At 42.5% G+C, this 25,507-nt stretch overlaps 1 protein-coding gene across 3 annotated transcripts in view; it reads right to left on the bottom strand.

Annotated features, from left to right (window-relative positions):
* The window catches only part of LOC311144275 (far upstream element-binding protein 3-like), a 78,363-nt gene that overhangs the window by 36,327 nt on the left and 16,529 nt on the right, over positions 1-25,507 (bottom strand). For all 3 annotated transcript variants that reach the window (XR_014614495.1, XM_084180288.1, XM_084180289.1), the window contains exons 3-12: positions 23,731-23,764; positions 22,475-22,524; positions 19,749-19,820; positions 17,901-17,958; positions 15,659-15,821; positions 7,276-7,374; positions 7,039-7,143; positions 6,813-6,915; positions 6,099-6,199; positions 5,107-5,248 (exon numbers count right to left, since the gene is read on the bottom strand). Coding sequence is in view for 2 of the 3 variants with exons in the window: in XM_084180288.1 (XP_084036414.1) it covers positions 5,107-5,248; positions 6,099-6,199; positions 6,813-6,915; positions 7,039-7,143; positions 7,276-7,374; positions 15,659-15,821; positions 17,901-17,958; positions 19,749-19,820; positions 22,475-22,524; positions 23,731-23,764 (927 nt within the window). In the remaining variant the exon portion in view is untranslated. The remainder of the gene's footprint in view (positions 1-5,106; positions 5,249-6,098; positions 6,200-6,812; positions 6,916-7,038; positions 7,144-7,275; positions 7,375-15,658; positions 15,822-17,900; positions 17,959-19,748; positions 19,821-22,474; positions 22,525-23,730; positions 23,765-25,507) is intronic.

The raw sequence follows: 25,507 nt of genomic DNA, 5'->3' as shown, positions 1-25,507 counted from the left end.
CATCAGTCAGGAAGTTAAAGCTTGGTCGCAAATGGGTCTTCCAAATGGACAATGACCCCAAGCTTACTTCCAAAGTTGTGGCAAAATGGCTTAAGGACAACTAAGTCAAGGTATTGGAGTGGCCATCACAAAGCCCTGACCTCAATCCTATAGAAAATGTGTGGGCAGAACTGAAAAAGCGTGTGCGAGCAAGGAGGCCTACAACCCTGACTCAGTTACACCAGCTCTGTCAGGAGGAATGGGCCAAAATTCACCCAACTTATTGTGGGAAGCTTGTGGAAGGCTACCCGAAACGTTTGACCCAAGTTAAACAATTTAAAGGCAATGTTACCAAATACTAATTGAGTGTATGTAAACTTCTGACCCACTGGGAATGTGATGAAAGAAATAAAAGCTGAAATAAATCAATCATTCTATCCACTATTATTCTGACATTTCACATTCTTAAAATAAAGTGGTGATCCTGACCTAAGACATGGCATTTTTACTAGGATGAAATGTCAGGAATTGTGAAAAACTGAGTTTAAATGTATTTGGCAAAGGTGTATGTAAACTTCCGACTTCCAACTGTACATATCGGTTGTTTTGCTCTAGGCTGCCCACAAGCCTAATCTGAAGGTAGCCCGGTACCAGTTTTAAAGTATGTATGGTTTAGTGACAACAAAAAAGGGGGTTAAATATTGGTAAAAAAATCAAAAACAATCCTGATCTACTTATATCTCAGATATAGCACAGACACTTCAAAACCAACTTCCTTTTGATGTATTTTTATGCGTTTTTATGGTGAGTTTCTCCCATTCTTCTCTGCAGGTCCTCTCAAGCTCTGTCAGTTTGGATGGGGAGCATTGCTGCACAGCTATTTTCAGGTCTCTCCAGAGATGTTCGATGGGGTTCAAGTCCGGGCTCTGGCTGGGCCATTCATGGACATTCATAGACTTATCCCGAAGCCACTCCTGCGTTGTCTTCGCTGTGTGCTTAGGGTCTTTGTCCTGATGGAAGGCGTACCTTCGCCCCAGTCCGAGGTCCTGAGCGCTCTGGAGCAGGTTTTCATCAAGGATCTCTCTGTACTTTGCTCCTGACTAGTCTCCCAGTCCCTGCCGCTGAAAAACATCCCCACAGCATGATGCTGCCACCACACTTCCCTGTAGGGATTGTGCCAGGTTTGATCCAGACGTGATGCTTGGCATTCAGGCCAAAGAGTTCAATCTTGGTTTTATCAGACCAGAGAATCTTGTTTCTCATGGTCAGAGTCCTTTAGGTGCCCTTTGGGAAACTCCAAGCGGCTGTCATGTGCCTTTTACTGAGGAGTGGCTTCCATCTGGCCACTCTACCAAAAAGGCCTGCTTGGTGGAGTGCTGCAGAGATCGTTGTCCTTCTGGAAGGTTCTCCCATCTCCTCAGAGTGACCATCGGGTTCTTGGTCACCTCCCTGACCAAGGCCCAGCTCCCCCAATGCCCAGCTCCCACGATTGCTCAGTTTGGCCCGGCAGCCAGCTCTAGGAAGAGTCTTGGTGGTTCTAAACATTCATTTAAGAATGATGCAGGCCACTGTGTTCTTGGGGACCTTCAATGCTGCAGAAATGATTTGGTACCCTTCCCCAGATCTGTGCCTCGACACGAATCAAATTGCCATCAATAAAATGCAATTGTGTTTGTTGTCCGTAGCTTATTCCTTCCCATACCATAACCCCACCGCCGCAATGGTGCACTCTGTTCACAACGATGACATTAGCAAACCGCTCACCCACACAATGCCATACACGTGGTCTGTGGTTGTGAGGCCAGTTGGACTTACAGCCAAATTCTCTAAAACGACGGAGGCGGCTCATGGTAGAGAAATGAACATAACATTTTCTGGCAACAGCTCTGGTGGACATTCCTGCAGTCAGCATGCCAATTGCACACTCCCTCAAAACTTGAGGCATGTGTGGCATTGTGCTGTGTGACATAACTGCACATTTTAGAGTGACTATTTCATTGTCCCCAGCAAAAGGTGCACCTGTGTAATGATCATGCTGTTTAAATCAGCTTCTTGATAATGTGATAGAACATTTTATCATGTGAAGACAGCCTTGAAAATGTTAATCTTGTTTTAGTGTCATAAATAATCCTTAGATCCTGCCTGTGCTTGGTAAAGGGGTTAACTGTTAATAAACAATGATTCATTTAAGATTGACTTTGAGTGTCCCTGTGTAGAATTTCCACGACAATATGCCACACCTATCAGGTGGATGGATTATCTTGGCAAAGGAGACATGCTCACTGACAGGGAAGTAAACAAATTTGAGAGAAATAATTTTTTTATTTCAGCTCATGAAAAATGGGACCAACATTCCACATAGTGTGTTTATATTTTTGTTCAGTGTAGTAAAACAACAGTCTAGCTGTGTTTCTCGCTCTCCCCTCGAGAGGTCCCCTGTAGCTCAGTTGGTAGAGCATGGCGCTTGCAACGCCAGGGTTGTGGGTTCGTTTCCCACGGGGGGCCAGTATGAAAAATGTATGCACTCACTAACTGGAAGTCGCTCTGGATAAGAGCGTCTGCTAAATGACTAAAATGTAAATGCAAAAATGTATAGAACAGTAAGTGGATGAATTTGTCATCTCGCTCGACCCTCCCCCCCTCCCATAGCCAGGTTCTGACAAGTCTACATTTAGTTTTCACTCTGCGATAAAAAACCTACACATATCAGTGGTCGATAACAAAAAAGTAGCCGAGAGCCTGACTTCCCATTCATTTATGTAGCAAATAAGTAGTGAAACACAGTTGTTGAGTATAACTTTCAGTAACATTTAGTAAATTACTGCCATCTGGTGGCGACTAGAAACATAATAACACCTATTTCAATTGATGGACTCGTGACTTGACTCGTTACTCTCCCTTTGGCGACTCGGAATCGACTCGGACTTCAGCCATAGGGACTCGTGACTCGACTCAGACTCGAGAACAAGGGACTTGGGACTCGACCTCCAAGTTTAGTGTCGACTACAACACTGCAGTAGGCTATTTGGAATATGAAACAAATGAACTAGGCCTATATGAACTTGTTTCAGATCTCCATCCCTGACCTAATCCATCAAGTTAAGTCTGACTACTAGGCTACCATTTATTCAACATGCCTCGTCATTGGTGAACTGACTTATCACAGCCTACTGCTGACATACAGCTATAGCAAGAGGATAGATCAAGAGCTGATTAATTAACATAGGCCTACTAATCTTTAACAGTCTAATATAACTTTCTGTGAAGGACAGTATTAGCAGAACAGCTCTCTCTGCCATGTCTGTTTCCATCCGCGCACTGAACTACCACAACACTGCATGTGTTTCCTTGCTCGTCAATGCTACTATCATTGCAGAGATCAAATCATGTGCGGGCAAGAAAGTGTTCTCGCTTCGTTGACTAAACGCTGTAGTTAACTACCTTTGTCGTAATGACGCCCTAGCTAAGGCACTAACTACAAAATAATAGCAAAGACAGTACCGTATTAAGATAGGCTAAAACTGCTTCTCCAATAGAAATCCCCGATCACACTTGTAGGCAATGTCATGGCGACGTTGGCTAGCTAAGCTCATGCGTAGAAACAAGTCGTCGGGTCTAACGGTCGTCTCTTGCCGAACTATGCGTGTGCAGGCCGTCAAATCAAAGGGCATTCCATCGATATAAAGTTGTTTTTGACTAAAATGAAAAAGTGTCAGTTTGTCACTTTCACAAGGTTGAAGCAACAACATGCTTAAAACTACTTAAGGCATTGGCTCAAATCTAGGTTGTGCCAGTTTGGACTGGAACATCACAAGCGTTCCCGGCAGGTTTGCGATTTTGCGCCTCTGGGTTTAGAAACTCTGTGACAATAGTGGTTATGTGCTTGACTAACACATAACATTTTGGAAATTGTATTTGGCAAACAGTTCATTCTCAATTTTCCTCACACAACACTGGTATCAACGGACTGTGGAGAGTTGCCATCCAGCTCAAGGGAGGAAAATAGTTATACGACTACAGGGGCGGTAGAGAGAAATGTGGTGGTGTTTTTGTCTTACAGTAACATTATACTATTATATTCGGTTCTGTCATGTAGAATACTATCATTATGAGATCTTGAAGACATTGATACAACTTTGATCTAACTTTATTAAACGAGCACCATTCGCATGAGTAGTCTGTTCTCTACGCGTCTCCCATCAAACCACCCACAACACAAATACCCCCGTCACTCACTAAATGGTCAATGACTTTTAAATAGCAGGCAATAGAGTGAGCATGAATAGCAAATTTGACAGTCATTCCCTCATTCAAGTCCATCGCCTGGCAAACAGATCTGATTAGAAGGACCACGGCAATCTTCCAGATGATTGAGGGCTGTTATTATGAGACTCAAACAATTCATGTCACATTACTTTACACTCATTATCCCCCTCATTAGGCACCGAATATCACTTTTAAAAGCCATATACATGAGTGCAGGGGGAGATGGGGAGCGAGGGAGACACTGTGGCCATCCAGTTGCTTCTGGCATAGACTTCCTATGGGATTGATGCACGTTGCGAAAGTGGTCTGGAACTGGTCTGAGTGGAGCGGGGAAAACTGAAAACTAGCTGTTATTGGCAGAGAGGTTTGGAACTCTTTCTTATTCCTCTATTAACTAATTGTCAGGAGAGAGTTTTGGGCAGGCCAAAACTTCATCCCACCAAAACAGGCAGAAATTTCAGGCGGTCTTTTCAAACAGCTCTTACACTAAAAGTGCATTATTATAATTTCCACAGTATTATTCCAACCTCAGTGTGGAAGTATATATAAAAACACAGGAAAATCACATTTTTGACTGCACTGGGCCGCAATAAAAACCCAACACATTTTTGTAGGCTTCAGATGAACATAAATGTTGCTTAGGCCTACATGTGCTAATAACACATCCAATAATTACAGCATCTGGCTAAAATATGAGAAAAGTTGTGTAAATACACAATCCATATTTTCTATAATAGTTCCATATAGTTAAGGGAACTTCGGACATCTCAGTGTTCCGCACATCATCCACTTGTGTTTGGAGCTCCGAGGTTCTACGCTGCCCTAGTATGCTTTGAACACTGAGGGACTGAGTTGCAGTACCTTTGCCGATCACCAGACCACACTTGTCAGCGGGTATTGTGTAGGTGACCTCCTGCAGTCCCCCTGGTGAGCCCATGCCCCAGTCCCCGCGGCCTCGTCCCCTTCCTCTTGGTCCTCCAGAGCCCCCAAAGCCATCGCGCTCCTGCTCCAATCACACATAAGATAACTTTATTATTCACATGGGGAAATGTTGTTTGCAGCTCTGTTCATACGTTAAAACATGTCATCAAGCGTAGACAATGGACATATCAAGACAATTGCAGACAAATTCAATGAGAATATAAAAAGTGAAGTTCATGAGTGATTCATAATGATAAACATGCAATTAATTATATTCAAACGTTTTACATACAGCAAGGAGACACTCACCAGCTAATACAGACATCATACCCCGGGAGCATAACCCAAGCATGAAGTGGCATTATTTTACAATGTCCTTGTGATATATCATAGGTAATATATTCGATACAGTATCTTTTCAATCCTGTTTATTGCAAACGTGTAATTTTGCTTGAGGTTGTCCGCACTTACAAAGAACCAAACGTATGACTAATCTGTTAGCTGTATTTGACTAGGAGTTGCAGTACTTATTTGCAGATCTATATGGTAATTGTCTTGTATTGGCCACCTGAGCGATACATGCCAGAAAACAAGCAACATGGGCCGAGTCCCAAAATGGCACACTATTCCCTACATAGTGCACTACTTTTGACCAGAGCCTTATGGGCCCTGTCAAAAGTAGTGCACTATGTAGGGAATAGGCTGTCATTTGGGATGCGACCATTGGTCAAGAGGCAGCTTGCGGCAAAATAAATTGACTGGAAAATAAGGATCACGAGTGGTACGTGTGCTTGCTTGGTGTGTGTTGTGCCAAGTGTGTGTTTGCTTGCTGTGGTGCGTTTGTGTGTACACTACTTATGTGGAATGTGTGTGTTCTTTGCTCTGAGTGTTTACTTGAGAGGTATTTGCTTGTTCTGTGTGTGTGTGCATACCTGTGCTGTTTGGATGAGCTCGTTGATGAGATGGACAGCGTGCTGACACCTGTCTGGTTGTCCCATCACTTGGGCTATGCGCTCTGGGCTGATGCCATCATCTGGTGGTGGGAGGAGGGAGCAGGGTCAGCACTAAGCCAACAGTGGTGACTGACAGCAGGAGTGCGTTCAGCTCGATTCAACATTTGCTACGTTGCATGACGGTTTGTACTGAACGACACGTTTCCCCAAAACGGTGCACGCCGTTCTTCAACAGTCTTTGAGGTGCATTTGCTCCCGTTTGGTTGGGTTTAGTTTATTAGGATCCCCATTAACTACTGCACATTGTGTGCAGAAGCTAACAAAAAACTGGTGGGTGTGGTGAGGGGTGGCCTGATAAATACGGGTGTGACCATTTGAAAATCGCAAAACTTGTGTAGCACACCATACGCTACTCACCTTCTGGGCTACCATAATCACAACGTTTTTCAACTGGTCGTTCAGTTTCCGTAGAATTGATCACATCATTTTGTCATATTGAACACACCCAAGATACGGCACACACCGACACAAAGAATCAAAGTGCTCTTTCCACGTACATACTTGGTTATGGTATGATACGAGACAGGGAAAATTGCATTCCCCCGATATAATTACATCTCTACAGTGAAGAGAAACCCTCCTCCATATGACATATCTGACATACAGTATGTAAAAACAAATGCGCGCACGCACCTGGTTTGAATTGGATCCTCACTCCAGAATCCCCCTGGATCTTCTTGATCATCTCACCACTCCGGCCAATGATGATCCCCACTGCAAACCTGGGCACAGCCACCTAGACGGAGGGAAAAGGTCAGAAGCACGTGAGCTCAAACATCAAGGGTGTGTTCAAAATGACACCCTAGTCATGGGTTGTGAAATTCACTGGACATCCTGTACATGCACATTGCATTCTTACATCCAAAGTACTTCCGCCCAATCTTGACGCAAAGTCGTTGCGGCCGCTGCGGAAGTCTCCCTGGTCTTTGTCGCGGATGATCTCGATCACCAACTCCCGAGCTTGCTATGGGGAGAAGAAAATGAGATTCGGGTGACGGTGTTTGTGTGCACCGTGGCCGTCAATGCTCCCCGTCATGCAGCAGTCTAACAGTAGTTGCCCTGTATAACGTTACTCAGCCCCCCACCCCTCCCTCACCTGGACCTTGTAGGGATCCCCAGTGATTCTCAGGGGTTTGTCCGCCCCGGTGGGCATGGGGCCGTCCTGGATCATCATCATCTTCACTCCTATTCTCTCCTGGCACACACAGACACACACGGTAAACACGTAGTAGATCCCGTTCCTGAAAGCGAAGACTCGCGTCCAAGTCTTCTGTTTCCCTCTAGGACACTCAAAAGCCGTACAAGGCTCATAAGAACAGAGAGTGACAAATCCACACAGAATGAATAGGGGAAATGAATTGATTCTCGAAAGAACATCATACAAAGATTTCTTAATCATTATACCTGAGGTTTTCCTGAACTTTCCAATACATTTCTGATGCATTTTAATCACTTCAAAGCATACTTCCTTCAGACTGAAATTTCACTCTGTTATTTATAACTTTTGAGTTAATGGCAATAAGCCCAGATTTTTTTTTACTCATCAAAATCGTTTCTTATACCACCAAGTATCCTAAAATAGACAATGAAACGGGTTTATGGTCCATGTTATACTGTCTTCAGAAAAAACGATGTTAGAGCGTTCAAATGACTAGACAGCAATGCAATGCATTTTGCAAATAGTGAGTCCCTTCTGTTGCAGAGACAGTAACATTTTCTATTTTAACAGGCTTTGGAAGTTGAAAAAAGCCCTGAATATAAGGCTGCTGCTTTTAGAATTGCCTAACTAAATGAACCAAACGGCCTTCTTAGGGCAGCCAATATGAACTCCATGTAAAAATGTAAATGTCTAAAATGTGAACTTGAGAAATATTGCTTTGATAGCCTAATCATCCGTTTAGATTTTATGAAGCAATTTGACTGTGTGACCTCCCCAACCCCTCATCTCCAATTGGTATGGTGGCTTGCCCAGTGAGGTAGTTTCACAAAAGTGGCTCCCTCAGAAATATTAGTGACTACCACTGACTTGGGCTGTGGCTGTCACAAAATTTGGTCAGCCGGTGATTGTCAAACAAATAACTGTCTGTCTCACGGTAATTGACCATTAATTAACAAACGCATTTAGCATCTCCTGGCTTCCACACATAGCCTACAAGCCACTGATGGAAACCTTTGAAACATCTACATTTAAAAAAGTCTAATAAATACATGTAATATAGCCTACACCTTCACAATAAATCCATTATTTATTTTAGACAGGTCTAAAGAAACATGATTTGAAGAAATGGTACTCTATTTCAGAAGGACAGAACAGCATACTCAGCGTTGTCCTTATGTTAGGTCCTAATCTGGCTATGCCAAATGGCTGTGGGCTACACTCATTTAGCAGACAAGATTTTCTTAGAAATCCGTGCCATCATTTTAAATTATTTTATAGTATGAAGAATACAATTGAGCAAAGCTGAATAAAATATAAATAATTTTCTCCAAACTATGAGGGAGTGCGCACATTCGGCTATTCTGTGTTGAGCGGTTAACAAAGAAATAGGTACTCCTATATGCTTAATTTAGAGTTATTCATGTAACGTTAGGTATTCTACAAAAGGGCTATATGTTTTGATTTTTAATATATTGTAAGGCTGCATGATGTAACTAATGATTATTTTTTCTTTAACGAGTCCGACGTGAGGGATATACTGCTTTATCGGAATGGGCCCAAATCCCCGTCATTTGCATGAAGAAAAGACAGAGAAAAGGGGAGCGGAGGTCGGGCTGCCTTCTGAGAATTCGTAGGCGAGTGAGTAAACCTCCACTACCATCCGTTCTATTGGCCAACGTGCAATCATTGGAAAACAAAATGGATGATCTACGATCAAGAATATCCTACCAACAGGACATTAAAAACTGTAATATCTTATGTTTCACTGAGTCGTGGCTGACGACACGGATAATATAGAGCTGGTGGGATTTTCCATGCATCGGCAGGACAGAGAAGCTACTACGTCTGGTAAGACGAGGGGCGGAGGTGTGTGTCTATTTGTCAATAACAGCTGGTGCGCAATGTCTAATATTAAAGAAGTCTCAAGGTATTGCTCGCCTGAGGTAGAATACCTCATGATAAGCTGTAGACCACACTATCTACCAAGAGAGAGTTCTCATCTATGTTATTCATAGCCGTCTATTTACCACCACAAACCAATGCTGGCACTAAGACCGCACTCAACGAGCTGTATAAGGCCATTAGCAAACAAGAAAATGCTCATCCAGAAGCGGCACTCCTAGTGGCCGGGGACATTAATGCAGGCAAACTTAAATCCGTTTTACCTAATTTCCGTACCAGCATGTCACATGTACAACCAGAGAAAAAAAAAAAAAAAACTCTAGACCACCTTTACTCCATACACAGATACACATACAAAGCTCTCCCTCACCCTCCATTTGGCAAATCTGACCATAATTCTATCCTCCTGATTCCTGCTTACAAGCAAAAACTGAAGCAGGAAGTACCAGTGACTCGCTCATTACGGAAGTGGTCAGATGACGTGGGGCTCTGACGCTCGTCGGATGTGGCAGGGCTCTAAAACTTTTACGGACTACAAATGGAAACCCACCCGAGAGCTGCTCAGTGACGCGAGCCAACCAGACGACTGTGTGATAACGCTCTCAGTAGCCGATGTGAGCAAGACCTTTAAACAGATCAACATTCACAAAGCCGCGGGGCCAGACGGACTACCAGGACGTGTACTCAAAGCACGCGCGGAACAACTGGCAAGTGTCTTCATTGACATTTTCAACCTCTCCCTGACCGAGTATGTAATACCTACATGTTTCAAGCAGACCACCATAGTCCCTGTGCCCAAGGAAGTGAAGGTAACCTGCCTAAATCATTACTGCCCCGTAGCACTCATGTCGTTAGCCATTAAGTGCTTTGAAAGACTGGTCATGGCTCACATCAACAGCATCATTCCGGATACCCTAGACCCACTCCAATTCTACACTAGTTCATTTAACAGATTTGCTCAGAATTCCGTGGCATTATTTTTATAGTATGAAGAATACAATTGAACAAAGCTGAATAAAATAGAAAGGATATTTTCTCCAAACGATTTGAGGGAGTGCGCACATGCAGCTATTCTGTGTTTAGCAATTAACAATTAAATAGGTACTCCTATATGGGTAATTTAGATTCATCAATGTAACTTTAGTTGTTCTATCAACATTGGGCTATATGTTTTGATTTGCAGTTAACAATTAAATAGGTACTCCTATATGGGTAATTTAGATTAATCAATGTAACTTTAGTTGTTCTAACAACATTGGGCTATATGTTTTGATTTTTAACACATTGTAAGGCTACGACTAATGATGATTTGAAAAAAGTCACTTAAAAAAGGTATGAGCTCTGCTTTGTTTTTTGCGCAGGCTGTACACACTATCAGTCTCTCATTCACAATTTGACAAGCACTTGATAATGACTCGATTTTCACGGCGGCATACCCTTTGTGTCGCCGTAATGCACCCAATTTTTGCGGCCAGTGGCCGTTGTGCCGGAGTGCTGCGTTGTGCCCTTCTCCCTGAGTGCTCTGCGCTCCAAAGCACCTCTCACTCACATGGCTATCCATCACGTGATCGGGTCTTTCTCACAGGCTACAAGTGAAGACAGACACATCGGGGACACAACTGCGCGCGTCCTTATCCAATTCCGAGGTGCATATTGAAGATATTGGAAGAACAGCCCACATTTACTTTTTGTCAGCCAACAAGATGAGTAGGCCTAACGAACAGCAAAAGCACTAGCCTATGTTAATCTACCATCTCCCATGGTACACATGTTGACCTATTCTATTCTGTGCGAGAAATAAATATTCCAAACATAGTCTGGGACAGTTGTGGGACGCGATAAATCCCAAACTCATACAACCACTAGCATCCCAAAAACGTTTTTACGCAATGTGGCTGACTCAACAGATCAGAAGGTTTAGCTTTAAATGTTTATAAACTATTAGGCTATTTCTTACAATTATGAGCACAGCAATGCGCACACGGCAGTAGGCGATTAGCGCAAATGTTCCATTAGCGGTAAAACACCATTATCAAAAGTGACCTCAAATGCGATTATTCATGTAATGCTTTTATTATAAAGGTGTATTTTTATTGGAAAAATTATCTTCCCCAAACTTGAAACTCACGCGCTGCTTACGTATGCCGTTTAGACTCTGCACCCCTTGTAAAGTGGATTAATGTGCCTAATTTTAAGAAGTTATTTGGCTACTTTAGTTGTGATACAAACCTTATCAAAACATATACAGTACCAGTCAAAAGTGGACACACCTTCTCATTCAAGGGTTTTTCTTTATTTTTTAAAAATATTTCCTGCATTGTAGAATAATAATGAAGACATCAAAACTATGAAATAACACATAGTGGGGAAAAAAAGTATTTAGTCAGCCACCAATTGTGCAATTTCTCCCACTTAAAAAGATGAGAGAGGCCTGTAATTTTCATCATAGGTACACGTCAACTATGACAGACAAAAGGAGAATATTTTTTCCAGAAAATCACATTGTAGGAATTATAATGAATTTATTTGCAAATTATGGTGGAAAATAAGTATTTGGTCAATAACAAAAGTTTCTCAATACTTTGTTATATACCATTTGTTGGCAATGACACAGGTCAAACGTTTTCTGTAAGTCTTCACAAGGTTTTCACACACTGTTGCTGGTATTTTGGCCCATTCCTCCAAGCAGATCTCCTCTAGAGCAGTGATGTTTTGGGGCTGTCGCTGGGCAACACGGACTTTCAACTCCCTCCAAAGATTTTCTATGGGGTTGAGATCTGGAGACTGGCTAGGCCACTCCAGGACCTTGAAATGCTTCTTACGAAGCCACTCCTTTGTTGCCCGGGCAGTGTGTTTGGGATCATTGTCATGCTGAAAGACCCAGCCACGTTTCATCTTCAATGCCCTTGCTGATGGAAGGAGGTTTTCACTCAAAATCTCACGATACATGGCCCCATTCATTCTTTCCTTTACACGGATCAGTCGTCCTGGTCCCTTTGCAGAAAAACAGCCCCAAAGCATGATGTTTCCACCCCCATGCTTCACAGTAGGTATGGTGTTCTTTGGATGCAACTCAGCATTCTTTGTCCTCCAAACACGACAAGTTGAGTTTTTACCAAAAAGTTATATTTTGGTTTCATCTGACCATATGACATTCTCCCAATCCTCTTCTGGATCATCCAAATGCACTCTAGCAAACTTCAGACGGGCCTGGACATGTACTGGCTTAAGCAGGGGGACACGTCTCGCACTGCAGGATTTGAGTTCCCGGCGGCGTAGTGTGTTACTGATGGTAGGCTTTGTTACTTTGGTCCCAGCTCTCTGCAGGTCATTCACTAGGTCCCCCCGTGTGGTTCTGGGATTTTTGCTCACCGTTCTTGTGATCAGTTTGACCCCACGGGGTGAGATCTTGCGTGGAGCCCCAGATCGAGGGAGATTATCAGTGGTCTTGTATGTCTTCCATTTCCTAATAATTGCTCCCACAGTTGATTTCTTCAAACCAAGCTGCTTACCTATTGCAGATTCAGTCTTCCCAGCCTAGTGCAGGTCTACAATTTTGTTTCTGGTGTCCTTTGACAGCTCTTTGGTCTTGGCCATAGTGGAGTTTGGAGAGTGACTGTTTGAGGTTGTGGACAGGTGTCTTTTATACTGATAACAAGTTCAAACAGGTGCCATTAATACAGGTAACGAGTGGAGGACAGAGAAGCCTCTTAAAGAAGAAGTTACAGGTCTGTGAGAGACAGAAATCTTTCTTGTTTGTAGGTGACCAAATACTTATTTTCCACCATAATTTGCAAATAAATTCATTAAAAATCTTACAATGTGATTTTCTGGATTTTCTTTTCTCATTTTGTCTAATATAGTTGACGTGTACCTATGATGAAAATTACAGGCCTTTCTCATCTTTTTAAGTGGGAGAACTTGCACAATTGGTGGCTGACTAAATACTTTTTTTCCCCACTGTATGGAATCATGTAGTAACCAAAAAAGTGTTAAACAAATCAAAATATATTTTATATTTGAGATTCTTCAAATATCAAGGCAAAGGGTGGCTGACAGCTTTGCACACTCTTTGCATTATCTCAGGTAGTCACCTGGAATGCATTTCAATTAACAGGTGTGTCTTCTTAAAAGTTAATTTGTGGAATTGATTTCCTTCTTAATGCGTTTGAGCCAATCAGTTGTGTTGTGACAAGGTAGGGTTGGGTATACAGAAGATAGCCCTATTTGGTAAAAGACCAAGTCCATATTATAGCAAGAACAGCTTAAATAAGCAAAGAGAAATGACAGTCCATCATTACTTTAAGACATGAAGGTCAGTCAATACGGAAAATGTCAAGAACTTTGAAAGTTTCTTCAAGTGCAGTCGCAAAAACAATCAAGCGCTATGATGAAACTGGCTCTCATGAGGACCACAACAGGAATGCAGAGGATACATTCATTAGAGTTACCAGCCTCAGATATTGCAGCCCAAATAAATGCTTCAGAGTTCAAGTAACAGAGACATCTCAACATCAACTGTTCAGAGGGGACTGTGTCAATCAGGCCTTCATGGTCGAATTGCTGCAAAGAAACCACTACTAAAGGACACCAATAACAAGAAGAGACCTGCTTGGGCCAAAAACCACGAGCAATGGACATTAGACCTGGAGTCCAAATGTGAGATTTTTGGTTCAAACCGCTGTGTCTTTGTGAGACGCGGTGTGGGTGAACGGATGATCTCCACATGTGTACTTCCCACCGTAAAGCATGGAGGAGGTGGTGTTATGGTGTGGGGGTGCTTTGCTGGTGACACTGTCTGTGATTTATTTAGAATTCAAGGCACACTTAACCAGCATGTCTACCACAGCATTCTGCAGCAATACGCCATCCCATCTGGTTTGGGCTTAGTGGGACTATCATTTGTTTTTCAACAGGACAATGACCCAACACACCTCCAGGCTGTGTAAGGGCTATTTTACGAAGAAGGAGAGTGATGGAGTGCTGCATCAGATGACCTGGCCTCCACAATCCCCCGACCTCAACCCAATTGAGATGATTAGGGATGAGTTGGACCGCAGAGTGAAAGAAAAGCAGCCAACAAGTGCTCAGTACATGTGGAAACTCCTTCAGGCTGTTTGAAAAGCATTCCAGGTGAAGCTGGTTGAGAGAATGCCAAGAGTGTATAAAGCTGTCATCATGTTTTGATGTCTTCACTATTATTCTACAATGTAAAAAAAATTGTAAAAATAAAGAAAAACCCTTGAATGAGTAGGTGTGTCCAAACGTTTGACTGGTACTGTAGGCCTATGGGGTAGGCTACATGAGGTGTGCGACTATAATTAGAAAAAGTCGCAAAGAAAAGGCCTTGTTTCTTGCCTAATGCAGGGCATCATTCACAAGTGATAGTATATAATTCACAAGTGATAGGCTAATATTGTCACCCATCAGACTATTATTCTTTATTTAGTATATGTAAAGACAAGATTAAATCAAATGTGTGAAATTTGTTTTGATTTAGAATGGACCATTATCATGCACCCATCAAAAAACAGGGTCAGGGGAAAAAAAAAAAAAAAGTAATCTATGCACTTAAATAGCGAATGGAGGATGCTTTTCTCATGGTTCATTTTCATGTCAGCCAGGTAGGCTATACTCCTGTTGTAAAGATAAGCAATGTGCTTAATATTAGGAAAGTTGAGAAATAAATACAGTAGGCCTAGCCTATAGAAAGCTGATGGGAAGCTCCTCTATCTTTATTTGAGGCCATCACTCGGTTTTCTCGCGCAATTGCATAACCTATAGAAATGTTGAGCAACATTAGCTCTCATGAAGTGTTTGATTAGATTTTCGATTACATTTGCATTGACGTCAGAGTGATTAGAGGGACAATAGAGTGCTGAGTACCAGGCAGTTAGCAAATTTGGCTTCATGACTGCCGGTGTGGCGGTAATACGGTCACCGCGACAGCCCTACCACAGAGTGACACTAAGTAGGGTGCGTACGGACAAACAACAATCCTTTGCTCACAAACCTTGTGGGCCTCATGTTAGTCCATACGAGGGAAGAAAGGAAAATAGTGAACATCATAACTACTTGATAATTACAGAGAAGACTGTAGAAACTAGAAAATGAGATTTCCTAAAGAAAATGTGTGTCTTGCTTGTCTTGAAGTATTTATGGTTGTGAAAAAAGGTGTAGTTGGGTTAACAAAAACCTGTGTAGGCCTAGTAGCAGTAGTGGTAGTGGTAGTGCTGCAGCAATAATGGTAGTAAGGTGAATGCACCAATTTGTAAGTCGCTCTGGATAAGAGCGTCTGCTAAATGACGTAAATGTAAATGTAGTAATTGGGCTAGTTGTGGCATTATTATAGAAGGCTAGAGGGAGTATAGCCACAGAGATCCTATTACATTATTATTTTTTCTCTAGGAAGACATACCTGCAGTTGCTTGATGGTGTCCCCTCCCCTTCCGATGACCAGGCCCACTTTGCTGGCTGGGATGAGCATCTCCTGGACTGAGCTGTTGCTCTCAGCCTCGCTGTGGAACCCGGGGCCGTTCCGACAGCGGTCCACTATCTGACCAAGCATTCTCTTGGCCTGCCTGGTGGAGTGCAAAAAGTTGTATATCAATGAACTATACAGTGCCTTGCAAAATAATTCATCCCCCTTGGCATTTTTTCCTATTTTGTGGCATTATAACCTGAAATTTAACTTTTTGGATTTCATGGAATGGACACACACAAAATAGTCCAAATTGGTAAAAAATGAAAAAGAAAAAAATAACTTGTTTCAATACATTCTAAAAAATAAATTACGGAAAAGTAGTGCGTTCATATGTATTCACCCCCTTTGCTATGAATCCCCTAAATAAGATACGGTGCAACCAATTACCTTCAGAAGTCACATAATTAGTTAAATAAAGTCCACCTGTGTGCAATCTAAGTGTCACTTGATCTGTCACATGATCTCAGTATATACACACACCTGTTCTGAAAGGCCCCAGAGTCTGCAACACCACTAAGCAATGGGCATCACCAAGCAAGCGGCACCATGAAGACCAAGGAGCTCTCCAAACAGGTCAGGCACAAAGTTGTGGAGAAGTACAGATCAGGGTTGGGTTATAAAAAAAGATCAGAAACTTTGAACATCCCATGGAGCACCATTAAATCCATTATTAAAAAATGGAAAGAATATGGCACCACAACAAACCTGCCAAGAGAGGGCCACCCACCAAAACTCACGGAACAGGCAAGGAGGGCATTAATCAGAGAGGCAACAAAGAGACCAAAGATAACCCTGAAGGAGCTGCAAAGCACAGCGGAGATTGGAGTATCTGTCCATAGGACCACTTTAAGCCGTACACGCCACAGAGCTGGGCTTTACAGAAGAGTGGCCAGAAAAAAGCCATTGCTTAAAGAAAAAAAATAAGAAAACACGTTTGGTGTTCACCAAAAGGCATGTGGGAGACTCCCCAAACATATGGAAGAAGGTACTCTGGTCAGATGAGACTAAAATTGAGCTTTTGGGCCATCAAGGAAAACGCTATGTCTGGCGCAAACCCAACACCTCTCATCACCCCGAGATCACCATCCCCACAGTGAAGCATGGTGGTGGCAGCATCATGCTGTGGGATGTTTTTCATCGACAGGGACTGGGAAACTGGTCAGAAATGAAGGAATGATGGATGGAGCTAAATACAGGGAAATTCTTGAGGGAAACCTGTTTCAGTCTTCCAGAGATTTGAGACTGGGACAGAGGTTCACCTTCCAGCAGGACAATGACCCTAAGCAAACTGCTAAAGCAACACTCGAGTGGTTTAAGGGGAAACATTTAAATGTCTTGGAATGGAATGGCCTAGTCAAAGCCCAGACCTCAATTCAATTAAGAATATGTGGTATGACTTAAAGATTGCTGTACACCAGCAGAACCCATCCAACTTGAAGGCGCTGGAGCAGTTTTGCCTTGAAGAATGGGCAAAAATCCCAGTGGCTAGATGTGCCAAGCTTATAGAGACATACCCCAAGATACTTGCAGCTGTAATTGCTGCAAAAGGTGGCTCTACAAAGTATTGACTTTGGGGGGATCAATAGTTATGCACGCTCAAGTTCTGTTTTTTTGTCTTATTTCTTGTTTGTTTCACAAGAAAAAATATTTTGCATCTTCAAAGTTATAGGCATGTTGTGTAAATCAAATGATACAAATCCCCCAAAAATCCATTTTAATTCCAGGTTGTAAGGCAACAAAATAGGAAAAATGCCAAGGGGGGTGAATACTTTCGCAAGCCACTGTAGATGATGTAATGTATTATCACCGAAACCAATGAAATATTGTACTATCATTGCCTACTATGACTGTCCTACAGTGTCAAAACATTATCTGAGTGGTCCACAATGTGGTTTTTAAAACCGTATTATGTATTGTCAAAGCGGTAATATTGTGGAGTGACAGTTAAATATATATATTTTTAACTAATTCCAATAGGGTTTCAGTTGATACAGTGAGCATCTATAAACCGTCAATAAGGGGACTTTCCACATAATGTTGGGCCATCAAATGCATTAGGGTCCACTCAAGACGGAAACATTGTTATTTTCAAAATGACAAAGGATGTCGACGGTACTTTACTGCCACTAAGTTTATAGAATTTGTCACGTTCAACAGTCTCAATCTAGAAACTCACTCAATGCTCTCAGGGGTTCCAGTGAGGGAGCAGGCTCTGTCCATCATACCTCCACTCTCTACCATGACAAACAGACATTACAGTCAGCATCATGTACAGAACAGCTGGCATACAGTTAAAGGAGTCAAGTTTTCAAGATAGATCCAGTATTGAGCAAAAACAGTCATGATAATCCATTTTGCATTGCTGACATCGCTTCTAGCTAGCTGACAACTCTCATACTATACAGTACTAGTCAAAAGTTTGGACACACCTACTCATTCCAGGTTTTTTTTTGTAGAATAATAGTGAAGACATCAAAACTATGAATTAACACATAAGGAATCATGTAGTAACCAAAAAAGTGTTAAACAAATTATCCAAATAGCCACCCTTTGCCTTGATGACAGCTTTGCACACTCTTGGCATTCTCTCAACCAGATTCATGAGGCAGTCACCTGGAATGCATTTCAATTAACAGGTGTGCCTTGTTAAAAGTGAATTTGTGGAATTTATTTCCTTCTTAATGCGTTTGCGCCAGTCAGTTGTGTTGTGACAAGGTGGGGGGGGGGGGTAGTATAGAGAAGATGGTCTTTTACCAAATAGGTCTAAGTCCATATTACGGCAAGAACAGCTCAAATAATCAAAAAGAAACGACAGTCCATCATTACTTTAAGACATGTAGGTCAGACAATCCAGAAAATGTGAAGCACTTTGGAAGTTTCTTCAAGTGCAGTCGCAAAAACCATCAAGCGCTATGATGAAACTGGCTCTCATGAGGACCGCCACAGGAAAGAAAGACCCAGAGTTACCTCTGCTGCAGAAGATAAGTTAATTAGAGTTACCAGCCTCAGAAATTGCAGCCCAAATAAAGTGCTTCAAAGACACATCTCAACGTCAACTGTTCAGAGGGGACTGCGTGAATCAGGCCTTCATGGTCAAATTGCTGCAAAGAAACCACGACTAAAGGACACCAATAAGAAGAAGAGACTTGCTTGGGCCAAGAAACACGATCAATGGACATTAGACCGGTGGAAATCTGTCCTTCGGTCTGGAGTCCAAATTTGAGATTTTTGGTTCCAATCGTTGTGTCTTTGTGAGACGCTGTGTAGGTGAACAGATGATCTCCGCATGTGTAGTTCCCACCGTGAAGCACGGAGGAGGTGCTGTGATGGTGCTTTGCTGGTGACACCATCTGTGATTCATTTAGAATTCAAGGCACACTTAACCAGCATGGCTACCACAACATTCTGCAGTGATATGCCATCCCATCTGGTTTGGGCTTAGCGGGACTATCATTTGTTTTTCAACAAGACAATGACCCAACACACCTCCAGGCTGTGTAAGGGTTATTTGACCAAGAAGGAGAGTGATGGAGTGCTGCATCAGATCCCCCAACTTCAACCCAATTGAGGTGGTTTGGAATGAGTTGGACTGCAGAGTGAAGGAAAAGCAGCCAACAAGTGCTCATCATATGTGGGAAGTACTTCAAGACTGTTGGAAAAGCATTCCAGGTGAAGTTGGTTGAGAGAATGCCAAGAGTGTGCAAAGCTGTCATCAAGGCAAAGGCTGGCTACTTAGAAACAACTCAAATATAAAATATATTTTGATTTGTTTAACACTTTTTTTGGTTACTACATTATTCCATATGTGTTATTTCATAATGTTGATGTCTTCACTATTATTCTACAATGTAGAAAATAGTTAAAATAAAGAAAAACCCTTGAATGAGTAAGTGAGTCCAAACTTTTGACTGGTACTGTATGTTGCTGAGATATTCAATTAAAAGCAATCTGATATTGGTTATTATATCATATGACAAGGACTGGAAGGTTGGAAGTGTGTGTAGTCACAGACATAACTGCTTACCAGAGGCAATTTGAATCTTACACCCCGACTCCAGCTGGATTCTCGTAATTTGTTCTCCTCCTCTGCCTATGACTAAAATAAATGGGAGGTGAGAAAAATAGAAGTGGGATGGGTGTAGAGAAAATAGTTCAGGTAATGTGTCAGACAAAATAAATCAATTTAGTCAACTGGTCGATTGTTTGGTCGATAGGCTGTTGATTGCCCAAGATTTTTTTAGTCGAGCAGTCGCAAATAGACTTGTTTCTTTCATGGCACATGACTCCAGTCTGATTTGTGCCTGGCTTAGTGGACTAATCCATTGACGAGGCCGTGGGATGATGCCACAATCCAAGAAGGGGAGTGTGGCTAAAATGCACAAGCCACGTCTCTCTCCAGAATGAGTTCTCTGCCGCCATTTCCTTCGCATTCATTGTGTGAAATGTTTGCCCTTTGATAGTACAGTCGTAGTCAAAAGTTTTGAGATTGACACAAGTATTGGTCTTCACAAAGTTCGCTGCTTCAGTGTTATGAGATATTTTTGTCAGATGTTACTATGGTATACTGAAGTATAATTACAAGCATTCCATAAGTGTCAAAGGCTTTTATTGACAATTACATTAAGTTTATGCAAAGAGTCAATATTTGCAGTGTTGACCTTTCTTTTTCAAGACCTCTGCAATCCGCCCTGGCATGCTGTCAATTAACTTCTGGGCCACATCCTGACTGATGGCAGCCCATTCTTGCATAATCAATGCTTGGAGTTTGTCAGAAGTTGTGGGTTTTTGTTTGTCCACCCGCCGAGGATTGACCACAAGTTCTCAATGGGATTAAGGTCTGGGGAGTTTCCTAGCCATGGACCCAAAATGTCGATGTTTTGTTCCCCGAGCCACTTAGTTATCAATTTTGCCTTATGGCAAGGTGCTCCATCATGCTGGAAAAGGCATTGTTCGTCACCAAACTGTTCTTGGATGGTTGGGAGAAGTTGCTCTCAGAGGATTTGTTGGTACCATTCTTTATTCATCTTTTGCAGAATATTAGTCTGTCCCTGATGTTTTTCCTGGAGAGAAGTGGCTTCTTTGCTGCCCTTCATGACACAAGGCCATCCTCCAAAAGTCTTCGCCTCACTGTGCGTGCAGATGCACTCACATCTGCCTGCTGCCATTCCTGAGCAAGCTCTGCACTGGTGGTGCCCCGATCCCGCAGCTGAATCAACTTTAGGAGACGGTCCTGGCGCTTGCTGGATTTTCTTGGGTGCCCTGATGCCTTCTTCACAACAATTGAACCTCTCTCCTTGAAGTTCTTGATGATCCGATAAATGGTTGATTTAGGTGCAATCTTACTAGCAGCAATATCCTTGCATGTGAAGCCCTTTTTGTGCAAAGCAATGATGACGGCACGTGTTTCCTTGCAGGTAACCATGGTTAACAGAGGAAGAACAATGATTTCAAGCACCACCCTCCTTTTAAAGCTTCCAGTCTGTTATTCTAACTCAATCAGCATGACAGAGTGATCTCCAGCCTTGTCGTTGTCAACACTCTCACCTGTGTTAACGAGAGAATCACTGACATGATGTCAGCTGGTCCTTTTGTGGCAGGGCTGAAATGCAGTGGAAATGTTTTTTGGGGGTTTAAGTTCATTTTCAAGGCAAAGAGGGACTTTGCAATTAATTGCAATTCATCTGATCACTCTTCATAACATTCTGGAGTATATGCAAATTGCCATCATAAAAACTGAGGCAGCAGACTTTGTGAAAATTAATGTGTCATTCTCAAAACTTTTGACCACGACTGTAGGTGTCTATCAATTCCTCATTACATATACAGTATCACCAGTAGTAGCCTACATTTACTGTTAATTCCCATAATTTCTCATCTACAATGTTTATTTGGTTACGGTAATTTCTGTTAATGCATTTAATATAGGCATATTATTACAGTCGTTTACCGTTCTCATTGTCAGTGTAGACACGTTGTTTGCATAGCTCACAACCTATGCTACACTTGTGAGTAACAAGTTTAAGTTTAATTCATTCCATTTACGAGTTGTCAATTTATTCTTTGTCTTTTGTTTGGAGCGCTCCTGTCAATGTTGAGTAAGGACGCGCACCTGATTATGCATATAGAAGTAGGCCTAGGCTACCTAGCCTGCACGCAAATGTAGGTCTATAAATGTGCCCATTTGGGGATGTCTGATGGTATTTCTGATTGTGTTAAAGCTGCAATACCAAATGAATGTAGAAATCTGTGTTATAGATCTGTTACTCTCATTGAAAGCAAGTCTAAGAAGAGGTAGATCTGTTCTTTGTGCTTTATTTCTATGCTTCCCGTTCTTAAGTTTCGTTTTTGCATCTTTTACTTTCGGTTTTGTACACCAGCTTCAAACAGCTGAAAATACAATATTGTTTATTTGATTTGATTTCTTCTGGTTAGGCAATCTTTATCTCCGGCTCCCTCAAGTAATTTGCGTGTCTTCCTTAATTAATCAAATAGCGTGTTTAAAGCATCAAAACAAGCACAGTATATATATAGTTGATTTTATTAAAAACAGGCTATATATGGAAAAATACAAATTTTAACATTTCGACCAATCGATTGGTCAAAAGAATATGACGACTCTCGGTCGACCATTTTTTTGTCGTTGTCAGGGACAACACTAATTAATACAAACTTTAACATAATTCTAAATAAAGCATACAAGGACAAAAACATCCCAAACCACATAGTGTACCTCCCATAACATGTACTTACTGAATCCAACCATTCTATCAGGCACTTTAAAGTCTTCTGTCATAACAGCCCTAAATGACAAGAGGGTGGGTGAAAAGAATCAAAATATATAAAATAAAAAAGGGACCATTAAATAATATACATGTTTGTGCACAGTAGCACATGCGCTGGTGAGTAGAATCATATTGTAGAAAGGCCAGCAGATTTGTCAAATTATTACTTTCCATCACTCCATTCAACAATATGAACTACACTGAACAAAACTATAAACGCAACATGTAAGGTGTTGGTCCCATGTTTCATGAGCTGAAATAAAAGATCCCAGAAATTGTACATGCGCACAAAAAGCTTATTTCTCTAAAATGTTGTGCACAAATGTGTTTACATCCCGGTTAGTGAGCATTTCTCCTTTGCCAAGGCGTGGTATATCAAGAAGCTGATTAAACAGCACGATCATTACACAGGTGCACCTTGTGCTGAGGACAATAATATGCCACTAAAATGTGCAGTTTTGTAACACAACACAATGCCACAGATGTCAAGTTGAGCGTGCAATTGGCATGCTGACTGCATGAATGTCCACCAGAGTTGTTGCCAGAGAATTTAATGATAATTTCTCTACCATAAGCCGCCTCCAACATCATTTTATAGAATTTGGCACTACGTCCAACCACAGACCATGTGTACTCGTCATGTGGGCGAGTGGTTTGCTGATGTCAACATTGTGAACAGAGTGCCCCATGGTGGCGGTGGGGTTATGGTATGGGCAGGCATAAGCTACGGACAACGAACACAATTGCATTTTATCGATGGCAATTTGAATACACAGAAATACAGTGACGAGACCCTGAGGCCTATTGTGAGGCCCATTTCTTTTTAAGGTATATGTGACCAACAGATGTAGATCTGTATTCCCAGTCATGTGAAATCCATAGATTAGATCCTGATGAATTCATTTCAATTGACTGATTTCCTCATGTGAACTGTAACTCAGTAAAATCTTTGAAATTGTTGCATGTTGTGTATATATTTTTGTTCAGTATATGTAATACTTAAGACTTCTCTATATTTGCAAACAAAACAGTTATGCTGAGAACAAATCATTATCCGGTCTAAGTACTTCAGCGCTATCCCGCTGGGGATCAAGTGTTGTGTCTTTGGGTTGGATAGTGAGCTAAAATGAAGTGGAGGAGGGGGAGTCATCGCACAGATTTCTCAATCAATAACTATTTACAGTGTCAATACAGTGGGTAAATTGGTGCTGGCTACAGGCTTACCTTTGATGTACCATGGCTCCCAGCTGGTTACCTACTGTGAGGGAAGGAGACAAGAGCCAACCAGGGAAGGGACCAGAGCCAGATGGAGATGCAGTGGAGAGGAGAGAGAAAAGATTAGAAGTATTAACTTTCTTCCCCTTTTTTATTGCCTGCACACATGTCAAAGAGCCCAATTGCAGGTGTTATGTGCCTGGGCAGAGGGTGAAAATGATATGAGATGGATCCGTCAATATTTTATACAGCTGGATGGCGTAGCAAAGTCTGTGTGTGCAACACACCACCCCACTATCAACCAATCAAATTTATTTATAAAGCCCTTTTTACATCAACAGATGTCACAAAGTGCTATACAGAAACCCAGCCTAAAACCCCAAACCAGCAAGCAACGGTGGCTAGAAAAAACTCCCTAGAAAGGCAGAAACCTAGAGATGAACCAGGCTCTGATGGGTGGCCGGTGCCCTTCTGGCTGTGCCGGGTGGAGTTTATAACAGCACATGGCCATTAAGGCCAGATCTTTCTCCAAGATGTTCAAACATTCATAGATGACCAGCAGGGTCAAATAATAAGCACAGTGGTTGCAACAGGTCAGTACATCAGGAGTAAATGTCACTTGGCTTTTCATAGCCGGGCATTTAGAGGTTGAAATAACAGGTGCGGTAGAGAGAGAGAGTTGAAAACAGCAGGTCTGGGACAAGTTAGCACGTCCGGCGAAACAGGTTAGGGTTCCATAGCCGCAGGCAGAAGAGTTGAAACTGGAGCAGCAGCACGACCAGGTGGACTGGGGACAGCAAGGAGTCATCAGGCCAGGTAGTCTTGAGGCATGGTCCTAGGGCTCAGGTCCTCCGGGGAGGAGGGAGAGAGAGAATTAGAGGGAGCATACTTAAATTCACAAAGGACACCGGATAAGACAGACTGACCGTAGCCCCCCGGCACATAGACTATTGCAGCATAGATACTGGAGGCTGAGACGGGGGGGGTGGGGTTGGGAGACACTGTGGCCCCTTCCGACGATACCCCCGGACAGGGCCAACAAAGATTTTAACAGGATATAACTCCACCCACTTTGCCAAAGCACAGCCCCCACACCACCAGAGGGATAATAACAGACAACCAACCAACTACCCTGAGACAAGGCGGAGTATAGCCCACAAAGATCTCCTCCATTGCACGAGCCAGAGGGGGGCGACAAACTGGACAGGAAGATCACGTCAGTGACACAACCCCCTCAAGTGACGCACCCCTCCTAGGGACGGCATGGAAAGCACCAGTAAGCCAGTGACTCAGCCCCCGTAATAGGGTCAGAGGCAGAGAATCCCAATGGAGAGACTGGAACCGGCCAGGCAGAGACAGCTAGGGCAGTTTGTCGCTCCAGTGCCTTTCCGTTCACCTCCGCACCCCTGGGCCAGACTACACTCAAATCATAGGACCTACTGACGTGATGAGTCTTCAGTACAGACTTAAAGGTCGAGACCGAGTCTGCGTCTCTCACATGGATAGGCAGACAATTCCATAAAAATTTAGCTCTATAGGACAAAGCCCTGCCTGCAGCTGTTTGCTTAGAAATTCTAGGGACAATAATGAGGCCTGCGTCTTGTGACCGTAGCGTACGTGTAGGTATGTACGGCAGGACCAAATCGGAGAGATAGGTAGGAGCAAGCCCATGTAATGCTTTGTAGGTTAGCAGTAAAATCTTGAAAATCAGCCCTAGCCTTAACAGGAAGCCAGTGTGGAGGCTAGAACTGGAGTAATATCATCAAATTTTTGGGTTCTAGTCAAG

The sequence above is a fragment of the Coregonus lavaretus genome (assembly GCF_964263955.1).
Source record: "Coregonus lavaretus genome assembly, chromosome: 17".
NCBI lineage: Eukaryota > Metazoa > Chordata > Actinopteri > Salmoniformes > Salmonidae > Coregonus > Coregonus lavaretus.
This window is presented reverse-complemented; position numbering and strand designations above follow the sequence as displayed.